The following is a 26974-nucleotide window of genomic DNA, read 5'->3' on the forward strand; positions in this document are numbered from 1 at the left end:
CTCCTGCCTCAGCCTCCCGAGTAGCTGGGACTACAGGCGCCCACCACCTCGCCCGGCTAGTTTTTTGTATTTTTTTAGTAGAGACGGGGTTTCACTATGTTCGCCAGGATGGTCTCGATCTCCTGACCTTGTGATCCTCCTGTCTCGGCCTCCCAAAGTGCTAGGATTACAGGCTTGAGCCACCGCGCCCGGCCAACAACCTGGTTTTGTCTGCTTAGGTGGGTTTGCAGTATCCCTCTAACTGAATCCTTTGTACTTACAAAAACAACCACAGGAAAAGTACACACTGGGGGCTTCTTTCCTTTGAAGATTCTTCAAAAGACTTGGAAATCTTGCAAACTGCCATGTGAGGACGTGGATACCGAGATCTTTGCTAAGTTGTACACTCACGATGAGCTTCCAGTTTTGTCCCTCTCCTTTTGCCTTCTGTACTTCTTTATTGCTCATCAATTGTCTGCTTGTGTCAGCACTTCCCTTTCTAATGCAAACTCTCTAAGGCACTGATTCTCAAACTTTGCATGTTTCACGTTTCTTTTTTTTTTTTGAGATGGAGTCTTGCTCTATCACCCAGGCTGGAGTGCAGTGTCATGATCTCCACTCGCTGCAACTTCCGCCTCCCTGGTTCATGTGATTCTCCTCCCTAAGCCTCCCAAGTAACTTGGATTACAGGCGCACACCACCACACCCGGTTACTTTTTTGTATTTTTAGTAGAGACAGGGTTTCACTATGTTGGCCAGATTGGTCTCAACTTCCTGACCTCATGATCCACCCACCTCAGCCTCCCAAAGTACTGGGATTACAGGCGTGAGTCACGGTGCCAGACCTGCATGTTCCTTTTGCACTATACACATTGTAGATTAACATGACCATTGGATTATTTGTGGTTATGAATAATTCCCAGCAAAATAGCATTAATTCCACTATTTCTTCCCACTCAAGAAAGCATATTACAAAGTGAGAAGACAGTGAATCTATTCTTACACATTTTTAAAATATTTTCAAAATCTTGTACTTTATTGTACAAGTTACTAACAAAAATCCCTTTAAGTAAATCACAGTGCACCAATATGAGAAGATTGTGTGGTTGGGAATGATGTCCTGGGGACCAAGAAGCCTGTCTTATTCATCTTTGCAACTTCTGTCTCACAGTGCCTAGCCCGCTACAGAGACACAAGAGGCCCAGGGGCTAATGAGAAGGGAGAAAAAATAGAGAAGGGAGGAAGATAATGTAGAAGAGAGGAAAGGAGGCAAAGAGAAAAGTTAAATGAAATAAATATAAATGTAAGAATATTTTAGGGCTGGGTGCAGTGGCTCATGCTTGTAATCACAACTTTAGGAGGCCAAGGTGGGAGGATCTCTTGAGCCCAGGAGTTTGAGACCAGCATGGGCAACATCAGGAGACCCTGTCTCTACAAAATAAAATAAAAAATATTACCTGAGTGTGGTGGTGTGTGCCTGTGGTCCCAGATACTCAGGAGGCTGAGTGAGAGGATCATTTGAATCTGGGAGGTTAAGGCTGCAGTGAGCCATAATCTCACCACTGCACTCCAGTCTGGGCAACAGAGCAAGACCTTGTCAATAAATATAAATAAATAAATAAATAGATATCAGCATGATCAACTAGTAGCAAATGAACTAAATAAAACTCATAAAAAGAACTAATATTCCAGTATAGTAGTAGTGTTTCAATACTGTTCTAAAACAACTGTTATGAAACATACCGTTGGGCTATAATTCCGTCTCAGAACTGAGGAATAAAGATCTGATGTCTGCACAAGTGTGTGTGCAAAAGATACAAATTAATTGCTAAATTGTCAAGATAACAACTTTCCAGAAGGAATGACTAATAGCAAAATATTTCAATCCTATTCGTCTCTCTTATATTCCTGGTTACATTCATGTTCCTAATAATAATAATAATAAGATGGTCAGAAATTATATTATTTGTATCTAAAATGTATTCATTGGAGCCAGAGGGATAGCTTTATGTATAATGAAGTATTGAACTTGATTAGACTCAGTATTGAATTATTAAATCGCTCCTTAAATAAAGAAAAAAGAGATGTTGTTCAGAAAAGCAACAATGGATAAATCTGATTGAAAGCCCTATTTTTGAGCAATCCCTTGTTCTATTCAAATCTCTTTAAATTCACTGAAATGAATTTGAGTCCTGTAAAGGTCATGACTCAAAAAAGAAAAACCCAAAATTGATTTAAAGGGGCTAATCAAGGAGGAGATTTGCAGTACTTTCAAGAAACAACCTTCTGAAATGGAAGAGAATTGGCCAACAATTCCATTTTACTGGGCCACACGTTAATATAACAGCCAATTATTGTTCAACAAAAGCAATATCCCAATTCATTCTTTTTCACAAGGTAACGACTCTGGCCTGTGAGTTGAGAAAATAAAATGATGGACTAGACACACGCCACAGAGGAAAAGTGTGGAGTAGGATTTGGGGCTTTTTACTGGATGCCGTACATTTCATTAGTGGTTCTGAGTCCCCTGCTGGGCTCTTATTTCTAAGCCTTTTGTGTGGGATTTTCCTTTTAAAATGATACCTCAATGCAAATGTCCCAGTGTAAGAAAACACTTAGCACATGTCTAAGAAACCTGTAGAATGGCCATGGAAGGCATAGAAATTTTTTAAAGCAAAAATAAAGGACATAAAATGGAATATTTTAGACTGCCCTAGCAGGTGGGTATCTGGTGGTAGAAAACCAGCTCCAAAACAAGCAAGACTGTAACTGTAACAAGAAAAAATACACTTATGTTCCAATAATCCCAACAAAATTAAATTGCAACCTGGGAACATTAAAAAAAAAAAAAGGACACAACACCCTTCAAAAGAAAAATAAAACAATGCTCCCAAAATAGGCCCGATTATGTGGGTCACTGCATACTGTGTATTTCCCCTGTAGCATTTTATCGTGGTTACTGTTGCCAGGGGACACCTGATGCTCTCATTATATATGTTTGTCTTTCACATCCACATTGGAGCCAGTTTTTTTCCTTCGATGCCCCCAGAACTGTAACAGAAATAAAAATAAGGAATGGACCCCATTATTACACAAATACCTACAAAGCAGAGGGAGTGACCCCCATGGGTCACCATGTTGTCCCTGGAAGCATTGATGCCCTTGCCCTGGGGCCCCCAGCCCTTTGTCACAGGGTCAAAGCCAGGACCTCAGCTGAGTATCCTCTGTGAAGAATTAACAAGTGTGACAATTTGTGGGCCCTCCCCCCTTGGCCCCTGGTCTGGCCTGCCTGAATGCTGTAAATAGAGACATCTGGATAGAGCCCTTTCACTGCAGTAATTGAAAATGAACACGGATCAAGTTCTGGCCTGTTGTATTCATAAATCTTGAGGCCTAATTACATTAAAGGGAAATCTAGGGCCCAGCACTATGGAAACTGCAGATTCTATCAGGCGCTTGAATCATGAATCTTTAAGATAAGTGGGTTTTCTCTCCCCACCCCACCCCCTACTCTTTAGTAGAGTTGAATGGGAAATTTTCAAATCAAGTCTTTCAGTATTAATGCACCAGGAAACTTCTGAGAAGATTTTGTGCTCTACTGTTTGTACATGTGATTCCACTGCATGTTCACTGGGTGACATTTGCAGCATTCCTCAGAGCAGATCAACATTTTCAGGCTTAAAATTAGTCACATTTCTATGAGGAATGACGACAGACTTGACAGATATTTAAAATATGTTTTTCCCCCAAGTTAAGCAGAAAGAGCACGGCTCTAGTTAAAATGTAATGAGTTTCAAAAAAAGAATTATGGCAATTTAACATTCCAAATGAACTCAAAGCTCTTGGCATCCCATGTAAAGACAACAAGTTGAGAATCAGACTCCAGAGTAGTTCTACTGGAATTTATAAATAACCCATCACATAATTTTTTTATTGTTTAATATAAAAATTTATTTAACTCTATTACCTGAAGATGGATTTCAAAGTAAATGCATGATGCTATTTATTCTGTTTATATTTTTCTTATAATTTTGTGTATTGGATGATATTTGGGCCATTTTGGCAAATGAATGAATGGAGGACATTGCAACTTAACTTACTAGAAATGCATCTACACCAATCACCATGCAGAAGTGAAGCCTTTTGAGCACAAGCTCCAACGTGATTAAGATCCCCCTGCACATGGTGCCTCTTCCAATTTGTCACATGCCATGGGCACAAAATAAATGCTGTGGAGATGAGCTAATGAATCTACAAACTGAATCTGTATCTCTGGGGTCAGTTATAATAAGGAAAATATGTTGCTACTATCCTTTTGTCTTCATTCATTTGTGATGATTTCCTAGCAGCTAATAAGAAAATCACTGGGTATAAAAACACACTGAGTGGCTGGCAAGATGGTCGAATAGGAACAGCTCCGGCCTGCAACTTTCAGCTAGGTCAACATAGAAGGCAGGTGATTTCTGCATTTACAACTGAGGTACCCGGCTCATCTCATTGAGACTGGTTAGACAGTGGGTGCAGCCCACGGAGGGCAAGCCAAAGCAGGGTGGGGCATTGCCTCACCAGGGAAGTGCAAGGGGTCAGGGAATTCCCTCCCTTAGCCAAGGGAAGTTGTGAGGGACTGTGCCTTGAGGAACAGTGCATTCCAGGTACTATGCTTTTCCCATGGTCTTTGCAACCCACAGACCAGGAGATTCCCTTGGGTACCTACACTACCAGGGCCCGGGGTTTCAAGCACAAACCGGGCAGCCATTTGGGGAGACACCGAGCTGACTGCAGGAGTATTTTTGTTGTTTCATTCCCCAATGGTGCCTAGAACACCAGTGAGACAGAACCATTCACTCCCCTGGAAAGGGGGCTGAAGTCAGGGAGCCAAGTGGTCTAGCTCAGTGAGTCCCACCCCCATGGAGACCAGTAAGCTAAGATCCACTGGTTTGAAATTCTCGCTGTGGGCACAGAAGTCTGAAGTCAATCTGGGACACTCAAGCTTAGTGGGAGAGGGGTGTCCACCATTACCGAGGCTTGAGTAGGTGGGTTTCCCCTCGCAGTGTAAACAAAGCCACTGGGAAGTTCGAAGTGGGCAGAGTCCACCACAGCTTGGCAAAGCCACTGTAGCCAGACCGCCTCTCTAGATTCCTCCTCTCTGGGCAGGGCATCTCTGAAAGAAAGTCAGCAGCCCTAGTCAGGGGCTTACAGATAAAAGTCCTATCTCCCTGGGACAGAGCAGCTAGGGGAAGGGGCAACTGTAGGCACAGCTTCAGCCGACTTAAACATTCCTGCCTGCCAGCTTTGAAGAGAGCAGTGGATCTCCCAGCACAGCGCTTGAGCTATGCTAAGGGACAGATTGCCTCCTCAAGTGGGTCCCTGCCCCCCATGCCTCCTGACTGGGAGACACCTCCCAGCAGGGGTCAACAGACACCTCATACAGGAGAGCTCCAGCTGGCATCTGGCAGGTGCTCCTCTGGGACAAAGCTTCCAGAGGAAGGAACAGGCAGCAATCTTTGCTGTTCTGCAGCCTCTGCTGGTGATACTCAAGCAAACAGGGTCTGGAGTGGACCTCCAGCAAACTCCAGCAGACCTGCAGCAGAGGGGGCCTCACAGTTAGAAGGAAAAGTAACAAGCAGAAAGGAATGGCATCAACATCAACAAAAAGAATGTCCACACAAAAACCCCATCTGAAGGTCACCAGCATCAAAGACCAAAGGTAGATAAATCCACGAAGATGAGGAAAAACCAGCCTCAAAAGGCTGAAAATTCCAAAAACCAGAACACCTCTTCTCCTCCAAAGGATCACAACTCCTCACCAGCAACGGAAAAAAACTGGATGGAGAATGAGTTTGACGAACTGACAGAAGTAGGCTTCATAAGGTGGGTAATAACAAACTCATCCAAGCTAAAGGAGCATGTTCTAACCCAATGAAAGGAATCTAAGAACCTTGAAAAAAGGTTAGAGGAATTGCTAACTAGAAAAACCAGTTTAGAGAAAAACGTAAATGACCTGATGGAGCTGAAAAACAGCATGAGAACTTTGCAAAGCGTATATTAGTATCAAAGCTGAATTGATCAAGTGGAAGAAATAATATCAGAGATAGAAGATCGACTTAATGAAATAAAGTATGAAGACAAGATTAGAGAAAAAAGAATGAAAAGGAACAAACAAAGCCTCCAAGAAATATGGGACTATGTGAAAAGACCAAACCTACATTTGATTGGTATACCTGAAAGTGATGGGGAGAATGGAACCAAGTTGGAAAACACTCTTCAGGATATTATCCAGAAGAACTTCCCCAACCTAGGAAGACATGCCAACATTCAAATTCAGGAAATACAGAGAACACCACAAGGATACTCCTTGAGAAGAGCAACCCCAAGACACATAATTGTCAGACTCACCAAGGTTGAAATGAAGGAAAAAATGTTAAGGGAAGCCAGAAAGGTCAAGTTACCCACAAAGGGAAGTCCATCAGACTAAGAGCAGATCTCTCAGCAGAAACCCTATAAACCAGAAGAGAGTGGTGGCAGTTATCCAACATTCTTAAAGAATTTTCAACCCAGAATTTTATATCCAGCCAAACTAAGCTTCATAAGTGAAGGAGAAATGGAAGCCTTTACAGACAAGAAAATACTGAGAGATTTTTGTTACCACCAGGCCTGCCTCACAAGAGCTCCTAAGGAAAGCACTAAATATGGAAAGGAAAAACCAGTACCAGCCACTGCAAAAACATACCAAATTGTAAAGACCATCAACACTATGAATGAACTGCAACTAAGAGGCAAAATAACCAGTTAGCATCATAATGACAGGATCAAATTCACATATAATATTAACCTTAAATGTAAATGGGATAAATACCCCAACTAAAAGACACAGACTGGCAAATTGGATTAAGAGTCAAGATCTGTCAGTGTGCTGTATTCAGAAACCCATCTCACATGCAAAACACACATAGGCTCAAAATAAAGGGATGAATATTTAACAAGCAAATGGAAAGCAAAAAAAAAAAAAAAAGCAGGGGTTGCAATCCTAGTCTCTGATAAAATAGACATTAAACCAAAAGAGATTAAAGAAAAACAAGACGGGCATTATATCATGGTAACGGGATCAAGGCAACAAAGAGAGCTAACTATCTGATATATATATATATGCACCCAATACAGGAGCACCCAGATTCATAAAGCAAGTTCTTAGAGACTTACAAAGAGATTTACACTCCCACACAATAATAGTGGGAGACTTTAACACCCCACTGTCAATATTAAACAGATCAACGAGACAGAAAATTAACAAGGATATTCAGGACTTGAACTCAGCTCTGGACCAAGCAGACCTAATAGACATCCACAGAACTCTCCACCCCAAATCAACAGAATATACGTTCTCCTCAGCACCTCATCACACGTATTCTAAAACTGATCACATAATTGGAAGTAAAACACTCCTCAGCAAATGCAAAAGAATGGAAATCATAACAAACAGTCTCTCAGACCACAGTGCAATCAGATTAGAACTCAGGATTAAGAAACTCACTCAAAACCGCACAACTACATGGAAACTGAACAAACTGCTCCTGAATGACTACTGGGTAAATAACAAAATTAAGGCAGAAATAAATAAACTCTTTGAAATCAGTGAGAACAAAGACATAACATACCAGAATCTCTGGGACAGAGCTAAAGGAGTGTTTAGAGGGAAATTTATAGCACTAAATGTACACATGAGAAAGTAGGAAAGATCTAAAATCGACGCCCTAACATCACAATTAAAAGAACTAGAGAAGCAAGAGCAAACAAAGTCAAAAGCTAGCAGAAGGCAAGAAATAACTAAGAACAGAGCAGAACTGAAGAAGAGAGAGGCACGAAAAACCCTTCAAAAAATCCGTGAATCCAGAAGCTGGTTTTTTGAAATATTAGCAAAATAGATAGACCACTATCCAGGCTAATAAAGTAGAAAAGAGAGAAGAATCAAACAGACACAATAAAAAATGATATAGGGGCTATCACCACCCATCCCACAGAAATGCAAACTACATCAGAGAATACTATAAACACCTTTACACAAGTAAAACTAGAAAATCTAGGAGAAATGGATAAATTCCTGGACACACACACCCTCCCAAACTAAACTAGGAAGAAGTTGAATCCCTGAATAGTCCCTGAATCCCTGAATAGACCAATAACAAGTTCTGAAATTGAGGCAGTAATTAATAGCCTACAAACCAAAAAAAAAAAGTCCAGGACCAGATGGATTCACAGCCTTACTCTACTAGAGATTCAAAGATGAGCTGGTACCATTCCTTCTGAAACTATTCCAAAATAACAGAAAAAGAGTGACTCCTCCCTAGCTCATTATATGAGGCCAATGTCATCCTGATACCAAAACCTGGCAGAGACACAACAAAAAAAGAAAATTTCAGGTCAATATCCCTGATGAACATTAATGCGAAAATCCTCAATAAAACACTGGCAAACCAAATCCAGCAGCACATCTAAAAGGTTATCCACCATGATCAAGTCAGCTTCATCCCTGGGATGCAAGGCTGGTTCAACATACACAAATCAATAAACGTAATCCATCACATAAACAGAGCCAGTGACAAAAACCACATGATTATTTCAATAGATGCAGAAAAGGCCTTTGACATAACTCAACACCCCTTCATGCTAAAAACTCTCAATAAACTTTAGGTATTGATGGAACCTATCTCAAAATAATAAGAGCTATTTATGACAAACCCACAGCCAATATCATAATGAATGAGCAAAAGCTAGAAGCATTCCCTCTGAAAACCGGCACAAGACAAGGATGCCCTCTCTCACCACTCCTATTCAACATAGTATTGGAAGTTCTGGCCAAGGCAATCAGGCAAGAGGAAAAAAAAAATCGTGTTTAAATAGGAAGAGAGGAAGTCATATAGTCTCTGTTTGCAGATAACATGATTGTATATTTAGAAAACCCCATCGTCTCAGCCCAAAATTTCCTTAAGTTGATAAGCAACTTCAGCAAAGTCTCAGGATACAAAATCAATATACAAAAATCACAAGCATTCCTACACACCAATAATAGACAGAGAGCCAAATCATGAGTGAACTCCTATGCATGATTGCTACAAAGAGAATAAAATACCTAGGAATACAACTTTCAAGGGATGTGAAGGACCTCTTCAAGGAGAACTACAAACCACTGCTCAAGGAAATAAGAAAGGACACAAACAAATGGAAAAACATTCCATGCTCATGGATAGGAAGAATCAATATCATGAAAATGGCCATACTGCCCAAAGTAATTTATAGATTTAATGCTATCCCCATCAAGCTACCATTGACTTTCTTTACAAAATTAGAAAAACTACTTTAAATTTCATGTGGAACCAAAAAAGAGCCCATATAGCCAAGACAATCCTAAGCAAAGAGAGCAAAGCTGGAGGCATCATGACACCTGACTTCAAACTATACTACAAGGATACAGTAACCAAAACAGCACGGTTCTAGTACAAAAACAGATATATAGACCAATGGAACAGAACAGAGGCCTCAGAAATAATTCCACACATCTACAACCATCTGATGTTTGACAAACCTGACACAAACAAGCAATAGGGAAAGGATTCCCTATTGAATAAATGGTGTTGGGAAAACTGGTTAGCCATATGCAGAAAACTGAAACTGGACCCCTTCCTTACATTTTATACAAAAATTAACTCAAGATGGATTAAAGACTTAAACATAAGATCTAAAACCATAAAAGCTCTAGAAAAATAACCAAGGCAATACCATTCAGGACATAGGCATGGGCAAAGACTTCATGAGTAAAACACCAAAAGCAATGGCAACAAAAGCCAAAATTAGCAAATGAGATCTAATTAAACTAAAGAGCTTCTGCACAGCAAAAGAAACTATCATCAGAGTGAACAGGCAACCTACAGAATGGGAGAAAATTTTTGCAATCTATCCATCTGACAAAGGGCTAATATCCAGAATCTACAGGGAACTTAAATAAATTTACAAGAAAAACACAAACAATCCCATCAAAAAGTGGGCAAAGTATATGAACAGACGCTTATCAAAAGAAGACATCTATGAGGCCAAAAATCATATGAAGAAAAGCTTGTCATCACTGGTCATTAGAGAAAAGCAAATCAAAACCACAATGAGATATCATCTCACACTAGTTAGAATGGCGATCATTAAAAAGTCAGGAAACAACAGATGCTGGAGAGGATGTGGAGAAAAAGGAATGCTTTTACACTGTTGGTGAGAGTGTAAATTAGTTCAACCATTGTGGAAGACAGTGTGGTGATTCCTCAAGGATCTAGAACCAGCAATATCATTTGACCCAGCAATCCCATTACTGGGTATATACCTAAAGGATTATAAATCATTCTACTATAAAGACACATACACACGTATGTTTATTGCAGCACTATTCACAATAGCAAAGACTTGGAACCAACCCAAATGCCCATTAATGATAGACTGGATAAAGAAAATGTGGCACATATACACCATGGAATAATATGTAGCCATAAAAAAGGATGAGTTCATGTCCTTTGCAGGGACATGAATGAAACTAGAAACCATTACTCTCATCAGACTAACACAGGAACAGAAAACAAAACACCTCATGTTCTCACTCATAAGTGAGAGTTGAACAATGAGAACACATGGACACAGGGAGGGGAATATCACAAACTGGGGCCTGTTGGTAGGGGTGGGGAGATAGGGAAGGGATAGCATTAGGAGAAATACTTAATGTAGACAACGAGTTGATAGGTGCAGCAAACCACCATGGCATATGTATACCTATGTAACAAACCTGCACGTTCTGAACACAAAGTATAATAATAATAAATAAAAAATACCAAGGTACTATGAGGAGAATATAATACTAGTTGACATTTGTCAAGACTATAATCTCTCAGACATTATGCTAGAGTCTCCATAGATAGTCTTCCAAATGCTCACCGGCATTTATCCAGGGAGATATCATTATTTCCATATTCTAGATTGGGAAGATGTGGCTCAGAGACATTAGGAGATCATGATCACACCTAAAAGTGATGGAGCTGAAAATTAAATAGAGGCCATTTTGACTCTAGAGTCTATATTATTTCCACAAAGTCACATGAATAGTTAACCTTTTATAAAAATCTACCCTTTATAAAACACTTTCCTATATGTCATGGATGGCAAAATATTGCAGTCAGACCATGACTCTGGGCTCAAATCGTGCATCCTGCACTTACTTGTTATGGCAACACAGGCAAGTTAACCTCTTTGGCCTCTTGAGCTCCTCATACTTAAAAGAGGAAATGGTACTCATAGTAATAATGAAAGCCAACTATGAGGGTCATTTTGAAGATGAGATGAGACAATATACACATATGCATTACATACCCTGGCCCACAATAAGTGCTTAAGAAATAATCACTGTATCATTATTCTGTCATTCACACAAGCTTTTAATGAGTATTTTCTATTATGATTTGACTTTCTAGAAACCTCTTAATGTTAGCAGCAGAACGTATCCAAGTCACACAGCACCAAAGTATGCTAGTGGCAGTGAATCCCTACAGGTCTGCAGCAACCTCAATTCTTGTCTCCTCAGGAGAAAGAATTTAACTGAGGGGCATAAGGCAGGAGAGAAGGAGGCAGGTTTTAGAGCAGGAGTGAACATTTATTTTTAAAACTTTAGCGTAAGAATGAAGGGAAGTACAGTACACTTGGAAGAAGGTCAAGCAGGCAACCTGAGAGATCGAGTGCACAGTTTGACCTTTAACTTGGGGTATTATATGTTGGCATGCTTCTGGGGTTGCATTACTTCTCCCCTGATTCTTCCCTTGGGGTGGGCTGTCCACATGTGTAGTGTGTTTACTGGAGTTGTACACATGCTCACTTGAGGCATTCTTCCCTTACCAGTCAAGTGTTCCTATAAGGTCATACACCAGTTAAGCTCAGCCATTTGGCCTCTTAGTAAGCATGCTTAACCCCACTTACCCAGCTCCTGAGATCTTACCCACAAGATGCTTATCACCAGCCTTAGGTGTTTTTATCTATTGGAAGACTGCCTTTCCCTGGCACCAGCGGCGACTAACTATTATCTTAGAGAGGCAGTTCAACAACTGCCTGACCACCGCTTGATGCTTGCTGACACTCCTGATTGGCAGCTGGTGGGGTGGCCCTTTCCTGCCCTGCTCATATCTGACTTGTTACCTACTGTAACATTAATAAACACTTTCTAGAATTTTATTGGGTGTGCTGAAGAATTCATGACATACAATAGGAGGTTTCTGCTCTCTAAAGAGGCTTCCTGTCTAATGAGAGAGAAAACACGTAATACTCTTACTCTATGTTACGGGCTGAATTGTGCCTCTCTCCCACATTCACATGTTGAAGTCCTCTCCAGTACTTCCAGTTGTGACTATTTAGAGATAGGGGTCTTTAAAGAGGTAATTAAGGTTAGATGAGGTGGTACAGGTGGGTCCTAATCCAATATGCCTGGCATCCTCGTATGAAGAGGTTAGGACACAGACATGCACACAGAGGGATGACCATGTGAGGGCACAGCAAGAAGGTGGCCATCTGCAGGACAGAGGCCTCAGAAGGAATCAAACCTGACAGCACCTTGATCTTGGACTTCCAGCCTCCAGAACCACGAGAAAATAAATGTCTGTTGTTTAAGCCATCCAGTCTGTGGTATTTTTTATGGCAGCATAAGCAAACTAATACACTATACAAAATAGAGTAAAACCATAAAGAAAAAGCAACCAGAAGCCCAGGACTCCCAGTGAAATATAAACTTTCTTCACATTTCACACTGTGCAGTAATTGTTAACTTACTCCTCTGTATTACCCAGGCCATAGCTTCCCAAGAGTAGGATATAGATACATTTGCTGCTGTGTCCCAGCACCTAGCACAATTCCTGGCCCCCAATAAATATTCATTACATAATAAGACCATGAGAATTTCTTTCTCCTTCCTTTCCTGTGTTTTATTGTAACCAAATAGTTGATGAAAAAAAAGTTCTTCTTTATACAAATACTGTACCTAATAAATTGCAGAAGGAATGATAAAATGCAAAAATGGAGCTAGCACAATTATTAATGAATTATGAACGAGGAATTCACAAGGAAAGCATCATAGTGACACCATTTGAACTCATTGATCAACCTCAGGATATATAAAACGGGGAGAGGTCAATATTATATGCCTCATAATATGATGCAACAAGAAAGATACAGCAACATCTCTGAAGCACAATTTCCTAACACTTGTACCAGTATCTAATTGAATCTGTAGATCTAACTACCCATTTGTAAAATGATAGGGAATAGAAGAACAAGTTAAAGACACAGCAAAATCCAGGAAGTGGGAGGGACATTTAGAAAGAAATTACCTATTTTCTCTAACAAAAGAGTGGTATGGGTTGAAGGAACCCATTGTCATAAAACACATGTGAACTTAAGACACATAACAACATATGCAGAATGTGCAGCTTGTTCAGATTGTGACTCAATTTTACCAAGTGCAAAAGTGAAATGTTTGAGACAATCTTGGAAACAGAAATATGGACTAAATTGTATTGATGAATGACTTAATTTTGCTTGGCATAATAATAGCATGGCCAATATATGGAAACATAGAGATGTAAATTTAGATACGGATATAAATAGCCTTACCAACTAATAATGCATCCTGAAGAATTTGTGAATAAAATGGCATGATGTTTGAGAATTTCTATAAGAGTTTTAAAACTAACTTGATTCTCTTAAATACTCTATCAAACATGGCAGGTTTTGTTTTGTTTTTTAAAATGAAGACATTGGTAACCCAATTCTCTTGGTTAAGAGGCTTGCCAAGGTCACTCAGTCAGGAAATGGCAGGACCAGTTTCTTCAAACTCCTGCTCTGGTACAAGTGGGTACTTCACCATAGACCCCTAACTTCAGGAAAGGAAAATAGAGGCATAAATTTTAAACTAACACTTATTATTATGCAAATAGTCTTGTGGAGTGTTTTATGTCCACTACAAACCCATGAGATATGTGCTATTAGACCCATTCTGCAGATGAACCAGAACTCAAAGAGGTTATGTGATTTGTCAAGAGTGGCACAGGCTTAAGACCCAGATTGGCCTAACTCCATTTCAAATGAGGTACAACACCACACCATGGCTCCCCTCTTGGAGAACTGCAATGTACAGCAGTTTAGGCCAAGTTCTACAGTGAAAAAAAGTGTTTAAATTCCTTCACCAATCATTTCTCAACCTCTGGCCATGGAACCTTTCTTTTACACTTAGCATCTATTAAGTTTGCATGTGACCACAGGGTACACAAGAATTGCTTCAAGCTAATAATGGGTGAAATCTTACTGTATTTCTGCTATGTTTGAATGTGAGAATATTAACACATGTCATAATTATTACTAAAAAATAAACTACTTTTCATTTACTTAGCAAACAGTTAACTACATATGGCCAGCATCACTTTTAATTGATAAGCACCAATTTTACTCTGTCAAAAAACAAATATTGTTTCCTCCCTAGTTGGACTCCTAAGTATTGTATTTTCCAAATAGCCCATGAGGTTTGAGGCACCCTTCCCCAACTCAAGCTTATTGGAAAGTTTATTTCCTAGACTAGTGGACAGAGAAGGGGGAGGAAAGTTACATTTTGCCAAATGACCTCATGATTTAATGGCACTGGTAATACTAATACAAGCTCAAGCCTTTTGGCCAAATTTTGCAAAACTGGTTGAGATATTTTTTCCTGTAGATATAAAATCTTCAAACTGAAACTGATCATTAAAAGGAAAAGGAAAACTAAGCAACAATTTCAAACTGGGCTATTTTAAGAAATGCCTTCCTCACATAACCAAAAATTTCTCACCTCTTCCTTCCCTCCATGGGTATTTTTGCACTCTTTTCTGAACTCGGACATCTCTGTGGATCTGACACACAGGAGCAGCAGCCTACAAGGCAGTGAGCAGCACCTAATGGAGTTGGGTACGAATGACTGAAGCTCACCAAAGGAGAGTCCTCAAAAGCAGCAGTGGTGAGCTGAGGGCCGGGGGAAAATGGAAAGCAAGCCCTGTCTTCAAGATGTGCAGAACAATATCCTTTCTCTCTCAGGTCTCGCATCATATTCAGATGAGCAAATGTGAAAACCAGAAATGTGTTCTCAAATGACAGAAACTTTTCTTGAGAAAAGGGGAAATGTGAATCCAGTTTAAAGAAAACTCAATCATTAAAGACAAATTAATTTCTCTTAGAAATCAAAAATCTGGCCCCAGCATGGCGGTTCATCTCTGTAATCCCAACACTTTGGGAAGTCAAGGCTGAAAGACAGATTGAGGCCAGGCATTCAAGACCAGCCTGGTCAACATAGTGAGACCTCATCTCTACAAAAAATTAAAAAATTAGCTAGGCTTGGTGGTGTGCACCTGTAGTCCCAGCTAGTCAGGAGGCTGAAGTGGGAGGGTCACTGGAGCCCAGGAGTTTGAAGTTACAGTGAGTTATGATCACACCACTACACTCCAGTCTGAGTGACAGAGGGAGACTCCATCTCAAAAAAAAATAAATAAATAAAGTCTACACTCCAACCTGAGTGACAGAGGAAGACTCCATCTCAAAAATAAATAAATAAATAAGGTCAAAAATCTACATCATAACCTTCAAAATGTCCACCAAAATTTTCACATGTAAATTCTCCTCCACTTTTACAACTTTCCCTTGACTGCTCTCAGTGTTAACATTTTATAGCACCACTTTTATGATGAAATTCCACATTATGAAATCTGACATACCTACATTTCTCTAGATACTTACAATGAGATAATGCCAGCAACTAACCATAACCAGTGTGCATGCATGGCTGTTATTTCTTCGCAAAAGCAAGGAGCGATATGATTGATGATCTCACGTCTACTTTTTGGTCTCACAGTCTTACAGGGATGACAGTTGTGTGAAAAATGACATTTGCACACACTGGACAGCACAGATGTGCAAGTCAACAACAGGTTGCTGGTTTGGATACCTAAGACCTTCGCAGACTGAAGACAAGGAGGCTTCCCTTGCAAAGCCCTATCATTGACATTCCAACCTAAAAAATAGTGCCTTAGCCTGTTCTATCATTGCATCTTCCTGTTGCAATCTAAATCAGCACTCCATTCTGCCAGTTCCCTGTACATCCTGACACAGCCTTTTTTATTCCCATCCTGATAAACACTGCATTATTATTTTTTAACAAATCACCAAATCACAGGGCTTTAAGATCAGAACAATGTAGATAATAAAACTTTTGAATTAACAAATAATACATTAAGTGTTTTCTATGTGCCAGACACTGCACTATGTGCTTTCCATGTGTCATACATAGATCTTTTTAAAAAGAAAAGAGTAAATGAATGAAAGAATATATGTATTAAAGAGTAAAAAAATGTAATTTTTCAAATTGTTTAAAAGGGAAATAACCTTGGAAATTATACATTCTCTCTCTCTCAATCATTCATTCAACAAATATTTATTTTATTTAATGCCTATTAGATACTAGGTTTTGCCCTACGTTCTGAGAACAAAGTAGTAAATGGCAGGTGCTCTAAGCAGATTACAGTCAAATGGAGAGAGTTACCACATGGAAGAGTGAACTGAAGTCTTGAGTTTCAGGCAGTAAGGAGGTGCATGTCTAGTAACATATATATATTAGAATAAACTGAAATCAAACAGCACAAGTTTCATCTTTTCAAACACCTAGACAGAGAATGTTAATTAGTGCTGAATATTTTGTCGAGATAATTTTATTGCTCATCTACGACTGACAGGTGCCAGCAATTTTACGTTGTAGAGAAGAACAACAAAGGCAGAAGAGGAAACTGATACAGAATGAGCCCCCAACCAGCGGCCCAGAACTCTGCCAGATGTTTTTATGTTCATTATCTTAGTCAATATCCATTGACCTTCTAAGCCTGATGTTTCCTCCATATTGCAAATAAGGAAAATTAGTGCACCCTAGAATTTAGGTAGCTTTTCTTAGACAATCTGCTAGTGGGTAGCAGAGATGAAATTAAATCCCAAGACTCTCACTCCACACTCCCCACTGGAGACTATAGTGAATGGAAGAGCACAAGCCTCCTCTAACCCTCAGCAATTCTGATTTTTGCCATGCCAAAAAATATAAATTTTAGGTGAAATCTCTTTACTTTTTTCAATTAGCAATAATTCAAAAAATTAAAAATATGCTGCAGGTCAAACAAAATATATCTGTAATCAAATGTTGAAGTCATTCATTTGAAATTTCTGCTTGGCAGTGTTTTTCTCCACTGAGGTTACCCAGCCGAGCAGGGTTGGCACATACCACAAAGGGTACAAAAAGGCCGTGCAAGAAGTCATGTTGAGTTGAGATCAGACATAAGCTTATTTTCTTTAGGGTGTAGGAAGAGAAAGAGACTAAACACTTTATAGACGATATCAAATTGGATGGGTGAGGCTAAGTCCTCGAAATGTAAAACTGAAATTTTAATTACCTATTTCCAGATTTTATGTTGTATATTTTTTTAACATGTTAATGTTTCTAAAACCTGTATCTTATCATCAATGTCAAATAAAAATTCTTTACTTGTGCCGTTTGTCTCCTTTTCTTGGGTTATATATGCCCAATATATATTTATTTTATTGTTTTTTTTTACGAAAACTAATTTTTGGTTTTATGGATCAAACTTTACTGTTTGTTTTCCATTTTAATAATTTATTTTATTTTTACTAATTATAATTAATGCCAAATTTGTTATTAATTTGTTAGCTTCTTAAGTTGAAAGCTTAGTTCATTTTTATACTACTTGTTGTTTCTAAATAAAATACATGTAAAGGTCTACATTTTCCCCTGGGCTCCACATGGGGTTAATGGGTTTCATAGGTTCTAATATAAAGGGCTTTCTTCTGTTGTTTTTTAGTTCTTAGTTTGTAACTTCTAAATAAAAATTTAAAGTAAAATTAGAAGCATTTTAAACATTATTGTATAATTCTGCCATCAATGTGGCCTATATAATATCAACTTTTTGAAATGTATTAAAATTCCCTTTTTGTGTAGTATGTGAGTTAACTTGGTAAAACTTTCCAAGTATATTTTTAAATAGTGTTATTCTCCATTTCTATTTGTATTTGCACACAGTCACATGTGTAAGTACGTACTTGTAAATTGTGTTAGTTCTATCTTCTGTGGACATACTCATGTTTGTCTAATTGATTCATTTGTTTCTGAAAAATGTATTTTGAAGACTTAACTAGAATTTGAATTAGTTTCTCTGTATAAGATTGTATAATTACTTGCACAAATAAGCAAGTTCTCTTCTTCTTTATAGGTTTTTGATTGTATACATACACACACATATAAGTTATGTTGACTGTCACATCTTCTTTAGTAATTAATCCTTTTATCAATATCATATTTTCCCCCTTTCTTTTTTCTTTGTCTTTTGCATTGAAATCTATTTTAACTTAAATTAATACTGCTATACAAGTTTTCTTTGTTACATCCCTTGAGATATTTCTTCTACTTCTTGAATATATTTTTGATATTTTAAATATAAAATACTTGATTATAAAAAAGAACATATGTAGATATCCATAAGTAATAAACCATAAATATAAACATACATGAACCCACAATCCAAAGTATTAAAAAAAAAATGTTACCAATCATGTTGATACTTCCTGAGCAATTCTTGCCAATCTGTGCTCATCCCCCATACTGTCTCTCAGGGGTAGACACTATGTGAGTTTGTTTCTTATCATTCTCTTCCCCTCAACCTGTGGGATCTGACACTATCTCCAGGTAGATGATGTCAGAATTGAATTGGAGGAAACCCAGCTGGTGTCCACTGCAGAACTGATTGCTTATTTGTTGGTGGGGAAAAATCCCACATGTTTTGTCTGTGTTGATTGTTGTGGTGTGAGAGCAGAGGAAAAACAGTTTTTTCAACCCAATACCATATAACATCAAATTGTTTCTCCAACTAGTTGTACAAATTTGTACTGGTTCTAACTGTTCCATGTCCTCACCAACATTTCATTTACTTTTTTTGGGTTTTTTTGGGGTTTTTTGGTGTGACTGCTGCTATCTCATTTTGAATTTAGTTTGCATTTTCTTGATTCACTAATGAGAACGAGTATCTTCACATGCTGACTGGCCATCAGCATAGGTTATTCTGTAAAATGCTTGTGCAAGTCCTTTTCCATTTTCCTACTGTGGTTTGCTTTTTTAATAAAGAGTTATTTATGTGCCCTAGATATTCCTTCTGGATTATATGTATTGCAAATATTCTCTCCCATTTGGAGTTTTCCCATTATTTTGTTTTCCTTATGATGTTTAAATGAATGGAATCCATTCTTTACGTACTATACTTATCAAGATCTTTCTTTATAGTTATTACTCTTTGGGTCTTGTTTTTGAAAATCTTCCCTCATTTAAGGTCACGAAGATGTTCTTCTATATTGTCTTTTTAAAATTTTAGAGATTTGTCATTTTTATTTAAGTCTCTTAATAATCTTGAATTGGTTTTTGTATATGGCAAGAGGTGAAAGCCAACTTTCTTTTTTTCAATGGGATAGCAACATTTACAGATAAGTCCATAGTTTCATCACCAATCTACAGTAATGGTAACAGTACCAATAACAATAACAATAGCAGCTAATTTTATACACTGCTTACTACATGACAGTCACAGTTCTAAGCAATTTACATGTAATGCCAGCTCTCTAATATGATTTGGCATAAAAAAAAAACCTATCAGAGTAACAGCATATTTCTCAGCAGAAACCCTACAAGCTAGAAGGGTTTGGGCTCCTATTTTTAGCCTCCTTAAACAAAGCAATTATCAGCAAAGAATTTTGTATCCAGTGAAACCAAGCTTCATAAATGAAAAAAATGATACGGTGTTCCGGAAAAACAAATGCTGAGAGAATTTGCCACTAACAAGCCAGCACTACAAGAACTGCTAAAAGGAACTCCAAATCTTGAAACAAATCCTTGAAGTACACCAAAATGGAACCTCCTTAAAGCATAAATCTCACAGGACCTATGTAACAATAACACAATTTAAAAAAATAAGGTATTCAGGCAACAAATAGCATAATGAATAGCATAGTACCTCACATCTCAATACTTACACTGAATGTAAATAGCCTAAATGCTCCACTTAAAAGATACAGAAAGGAATAAGGGATAAGAATTCATCAACCAAGTTTCTGCTGTCTTCAGGAGACTCAACTAAAGCATAAGAACTAAAGGGGTGGAAAAAGATATTCCATGCAAATGGACACCAAAAGTGAACAGAAGTGGTTATTCTTATATCAGACAAAACAGACTTTAAAGCAACGACAGTTAAAAAAAGACAAAGAGGGACATTATATAATGGTAAAAGGACTAGTCCAACAGGACAACATCACAATTCTAAACATATATGCACATAACACTGGAGTTCCTAAATTTATAAAACAATTACTAGTAGGCCTAAGAAATGAGATAGATGGCAACACAGCAATAGTGGGAGACTTTAATACTCCATTGACAGCATTAAACAGGTCATCAAGACAGAAAGTCAACAAAGAAACAATGAACTTAAACTATACCTTAGAACAAACGGACTTAACAGATATTTACAGAACATTCTACACAACAACTGCAGAATATACATTCTGGTCATCAGCACATAGAACATTCTCCAAGATAGACCATGTGATAGGGCACAAAAAAGTCTCAGTAAATTTTTAAAAATCAAAATTGTATAGAGTACTCTCTCAAACCACAGTGGAATAAAATTGGAAATCCACTCCAAAAGGAACCCTCAAAGTCATAATAACCTAATCCTGAATGATCACTGGATCAACAATGAAATCAAGATAGAAGGTAAGGTAATAAAAGCAATATATGACAAACTCACAGCCAACATTATACTGAATGAGGAAAAATTGAAAGCATTTCCCCTGAGAATTGGAACAAGACAAGGATGTCTACTCACCACTTCTATTCAACATAGTACTAGAAGTCCTAGCCAAAGCAATCAGACAAGAAAAAGAAATCAAGGACATCCAAACTGGTAAAGAGGAAGTCAAACTGCCGCTGTTTGCTGATGGTATAATCATACACCTAGAAAACCCTAAAGAATCATCCAAAAAGCTGCTAAAACTGGTAAATGAATTCAGCAAAATTTTAGAATACAAATTCATGTACACAAATCAGTAGCTCTGCTATACACCAATAGCGACCAAGCTGAGAATCAAATCAAGAACTCAACCCCTTTTACAATAGCTGCCAAAAAATAATAAAATGCTTATGAATATACCTAACCAAGAAAGTGAAAGACCTCTATAAGGAAAACACAAAACACTGCTGAAAAAATCATAGATGACACAAACAAATGGAAGCACATCCCATGCTCATGGATGAATAGAATCAATATTGTGAAAACGACCATACTGCCAAAAGCAATCACAAATTCAATGCAATTCCCATCAAAATACTGCCATCATTCTTCACAGAACTAGAAAAAACAATCTTACAATTCATATGGAACCAAAAACAAAAGAGCTCACCTAGACAAAGCAAGACTAAGCAAAAAGGACAAATCTGGAGGCATCACATTACCCAGCTTCAAACTATACTATAAGGCCATAGTCACAAAAACAGCATCAATGGTATAAAAATATGCTCATAAACCAATGGAACATAATATAAAACCCAGAGATAAAGCCAAATACTTACAGCCAACTGACCTTTGACAAAGCAAACAAAAACATACAGTGGGGAAAGGTCACCCTATCCAACAGATAGTGCTGGGATAATTGGCAAGTCACATATAGAAGAATAAAACTGGATCCTCACCTCTCACTTTATACAAAAATCAACTCAAGATGGGTCAAAGACTTAAATCTAAGACCTGAAACCATACCGATTCTAGAAGATAACATTGGAATAACCCTTCTAGACACTGGCTTAGACCAAGACTTTATGACCAAGAATGCAAAATCAAATGCAGCAAAAACAAAGATATATATATGAGGCTTAAACTAAAAAGCTTCTGCACAGCAAAAGAAATAATCAGCAGAGTTAGGAGACAACCCGAAGAATGAGAGAAAATCTTCACAATCCATACATCTGACAAAGGACTAATATCCAGAATACACAAAGAACTCTAATAAATCAGCAAGAAAAAACAATCTCATCAAAATGTGGGATAATGACAAGAGCAGACAATTCTCAAAGGAAGATATACAATTGGCCAACAAGCATATGGAAAAATGCTCAACATCACTAATTATCAGGGAAATGTAGATCAAAATCACAGTGCGATACGACCTCACTTCTGCATGAACGGTCATAATCAAAAAATTTAAAAAAAAATAGATGTTGGTGAGGATGTTGTAAAAAGAGAACACTTTTACACCATTGGTGGGAATGTAAACTATTAATAGTACAATCACAGTACACAACACAGTGTGGGGATTCCTTAAAGAATTAAAAATAGATCTACCATTTCATCCAGCAATCTCACTACCAGGTACTGACCCAGAGGAAAAGAAGTCATGATATGAAAAAGATACTTGCACACACATGTTTATAGCAGCACAATTTGCAATTGCCAAAATATGGAACCAGCCCAAATGCCCATCGATCAACAAGTGGATAAAGAAAATGTGATATAGATAGATAGATAGATAGATAGATAGATAGATAGATAGATAGATAGACAGACAGATAGACAGACAGACAACACGGAATACTACTCAGCCATAAAAAGGAAAAAATAATGTCATTTGCAGAAACCTGGATGGAATCGGAGACTGTTATTCTAAGTGAAGTAACTCAGGAATGGAAAAACCAAATATTGTATGTTCTCAATCATAACTGGGAGCTAAGCTATCAGGACACAAAGGCATAAAAATGATACAATGGACTTTGGGGACTCGGGGGGAAGGTTGGGAGAGGGGTGAGTGATAAAAGACTACACATAGAGTATAGTGTATACCACTTGTGTGATAGATGCACCAAAATCTCAGAAATCACCACTAAAGAACTTATTCATGTAACCAAACACCACCTGTTCCCCAAAAACATATTGAAATAAAAAATAAATTTAAAAAATAGACATGATAACAATCACTTATTAAGCACCTGAAAAAAATAAGATAATAATATGTTTTGGTGTGTAATACCAGCTCTGTGAGACGTCAGGTTTACAAATTTGTGGCTCTCTCTTCCACTCCATTGGGCTATTTCTCTATAATCATTTTTAATTGCTACATATTTATAACAATTCTTGATATCTAATAAGGCAATTCCCCACCCCCTCAAATTTACTTTTCGTCAGGAGTATCCTGGCCATTCCTGCCTTTTTGTTCTCCCATCTAAACTTCAGAAGTTTTTTCTAGTTCCATTTGGAAAGAAAAAAAGCATTCACTCAAGTGAAAATGTACAAACTCTAAAATTAATGGGAAGAATGACCATCTTTATAATGGTAAGTCTTCAAATATATTTTATTTTTCTACTTTTTAAATTTTATTTAATGTATCTTAATATAAAGTTTTATAATTTTTGCATAAAGTTATATCTTTTAACTTTTAGGTTTTGTAAATGGTATCTTGTATTATTGAATTTTCCATTCTTTGCTGTTATATGAACTGGAATTAATTGTATATATTGATTAGGTATTTAGATTAAATATTTTAGGTTTAGGTTTTTACCTTAGATTTAGATTTCTACCTTAATCTATTAGTGTGGTAAACGAATTGATTTCTTCATGTTAATCTGCCCTTGCATCCCTAAGATAAACTTAACATGATAGATTTGGTTTACTAGATTTGTGTTTAGGGTTTTTGCATCAATAACCATCAATGAAATTGGCCTATAACTTTCCTTTTCTGCACTGTCGTTTTAATTTTTGATATCAAGATCATGCACTAATTGATTTTCTAATATTAATCTCTTCTTGCTTTACTGGGATAAACTCAGTGCTCTGGATTTATTTACTAATATTTTGGATCAGTTTTTTCTATCAGTGTTCATGAAATTGTTCTATAACTTTTCTCTCATGTTTTCTTTCATTGGTTTTGATATCAAGATTATACTTGCATGACAAATAATTTGAGGTGAAGGGGTGGTGCATCAGTTATTTGTTGATGTATTCACAGCATTGTTCCACAGCAAATCTAAAATCTTACTGAGCAAATGTGGCCAGGTCAACCCCATGGTCTCCCCTAGGAAGGTGTCCTTAATTAGACTCCAGTTTTACCCTCCAGGAGTAGCTCCCAATCTGCTGTTCTTCACGGTTTTTTGCTTTACCCATTGGTTCTACCATGAATCTTGGCTCTGTCCTTTGAGATGTGATTCCTTTTTCATCACAGCCTAGATTTCTTGAAATAAAAGTAGATTGCACTGGCAGCTGAGTAACTTTCTCAGCCTGCTTTCAGTCCATAGGAAGTTGGGGGCCCAGAGGCCATTTTGGAATTTTATCAATCTCAGACTATTTAATTTCAGGTTAATAAGGCTTTTTTCATACAACTCACTTAAGAACTTCCTGGACCTTTTATACATCTGATTCCATTTAAATGCATTTGCTGAAAATTATACCTACAGTTGTTTTCAAGACATCTCCCTCTTCTTCTGTCTATATCATTGTCACTTTGGGTGTGTCAAACTGCTGTGGGACACCACAATGTTGAGGTCTCAACAAATAGTCTTGGGCACACCTTCAAATTTATCTAGGCCTCCAGGTTCCATTTTATTTTAAATACCTTTTGCTAAATGGAGACAATGTTTTCTATTTTCTTTTTCTTCTCTTTCATTTTATTTATTTGCTTGTTTGTTTATTTGAGACAGGGTCTCACTCTGTTGCTCAGGCTGGAGCACAGAAGCACAATCATAGCTCACTACAGCCTCAACCTCCTAGGCTCAAGCAATGCTCCCACCTCAGCCTCCCAAGTAGTTGAGACCACAAATGTGTACCACCATGCCCAGCTCTTTTTTATTTTTCATAGAGATAGGTCTGTCTATGTTCCCGAGGCTGGTCTTCTGCTCCCGGGTTCAGAGGATCCTACCGCCTTAGCCTCCCAAAGTGCTGGAATAACAGGCATGAGCTGCTGCACCCAGCCCATTTTATTTTCTAACCCAGCCAATTCTAGTCTCTTTATGTGCCCTACAAATTATGCTTGCGAACCGGCCAGTTCTTTCTTAAACGCATTTATTTCTTGCCATAATATATTATCTACAGTTTGGGACAATCAGCTGACTCTCCAGTATTCTGCCTGGAAACAAACTTAGCCAAATCGAAATATTTGTTGGGTCTATTTTCCCCTTAGGAAAGTTAATTCAGGCAATAATGTTGCCAGTTGCTTTATTACATAACATATGTCACCCTTATCCAGCCTCCAGTAACAATGTTATCACCACTTTTCCAGGTTTTGCAGCCAGTTTGCTTGCCATTTTCCCAGTCTCTGCTTGTAGCCCAGTTCCAAAACCAGTATTACACACTTTAGGTTTTTGTTATAATAGCACTCCATTTCTAGGTATCAATTTCTCCATCAGGTAACTATTGCTATGTAACAAACCACCCTAAAACTCAACACTTAAAACAATAAGCCTTTCTTATTGCTTGGGAGTTCATGGGTCCACTGAGAATTTCTGTTGATTTAGGCCAGTTGTAGCCAAACTTGTCCAAGCTCACTGATAGGTCTGTGCTTAACAGACAAATCAACTGAGGACCAGATCATCTAGGATGTCCTTACTCACCTGACCAGCAGTTGTTTGGCTATGGGTTGAAGTGACAGGGATGATTGGATTACAGGTTTTTCACATCTAACAGGCTAGCCTGGGCTTATTTGCACGACGGTGTCAGGGTTCCAAAAGCACGGAAGCATGAAAGAGCTCTGAAGGCACAGGCTGACCACTGGCACACCAATACTTCCACCACATTCTAATCACCAAAGCAAATCATAAAACTAAATCAGATGCAAGAATTAAGGAAATAGACCCCACCTTTTGATGGGAGAAGCTACCAAGTCATATTGCAAATGGCATAGATTTAGGAAGGAATGAACAATTAGAAAAGGAAATACTTTTGGCAATCAATTTGGTAATTCTAAATTTTCTGGAAAAGTTTGCCTAAGACTAGAATAATCAACTCTCTGAATGCATAGTATAACTCTCCCATAAAAGAAGTATTAACTCCCTGTTAATGGACTTATTAAAGTATTAATTTTATTTCTTTAATGACTATGCAGGTTTTCTATTTCTTCTTAGATTATTATTTATCTTATATAAGATATGAAGTTATATTTATGTAAGAGGTTTTTAATGTTATATTTTTCTAGAATGTTTTCATTTTACCTGTTTTCAAATTTATTAACATAAATGTTTAATATATCTTTGTTATTCTCGTCTCTGTAGTCTGTAGCTATGTCTTATTTTTCATTCGTAATATTATTCACTTGTACCTTCAGTCTTTGTTTCATTTATTCTTTCCTTGTTTCTATTTTTTATCAATTTTGGCAAAAGTTTTGTTGTTGTATTCATCTTTTCAAAAATCTAATTTTTGATTTAGTGAGCTTTTCTGTTTATTTTCTATGTCATTAATTTCTGCTCTTATCTTTATTTCTCCCTAATAGCCTTTTGTTCCTTATCTCCCTAGTAATATTAATTATATATGTTGTGAAGCCTTGCTGTCATGGCTTTGTTCGCTGTTTCCTTGGATGTAAATTCTTCTAATATTCATTAAGCTTTTTAACTCTTCTTGATTGCAATTTTCTTCCAATATTGAGTGACTTTTGATTTTCTCACTCATCTTAATAAATCAGATTTCCTGTTAAATTACCTTCTATCCTTGTTCCACACAATAACTTGTCTCTTAAACACATAGATTCTTTCTTCTGTTTTGTTCACCACCTTGTCTCTCTAACAAAACTCCACAACAAAAGCACTTAGAGGCAGGACAGATCCAATAAAAAGAGA

At 37.6% G+C, this 26974-nt stretch overlaps 1 protein-coding gene across 3 annotated transcripts in view; it reads right to left on the reverse strand.

Moving 5' to 3' along the window:
* The window catches only part of LOC105506804 (chromosome unknown open reading frame, human C12orf42), a 163220-nt gene that overhangs the window by 113911 nt on the left and 22335 nt on the right, over positions 1-26974 (reverse strand). The window contains exon 1 of one of the 3 annotated variants that reach the window (XM_011935094.1): positions 14867-14984. The exons of the other annotated variants lie outside the window; for them this stretch is intronic. Within the exon in view, the coding sequence (XP_011790484.1) occupies positions 14867-14917 (51 nt within the window). The 5' untranslated portion in view covers positions 14918-14984. Of the gene's footprint in view, positions 1-14866; positions 14985-26974 lie in introns of those variants that run through there. 3 annotated transcript variants of the gene reach the window in all.

This window comes from Colobus angolensis, unplaced genomic scaffold (genome assembly GCF_000951035.1).
Source record: "Colobus angolensis palliatus isolate OR3802 unplaced genomic scaffold, Cang.pa_1.0 Scaffold10, whole genome shotgun sequence".
NCBI lineage: Eukaryota > Metazoa > Chordata > Mammalia > Primates > Cercopithecidae > Colobus > Colobus angolensis.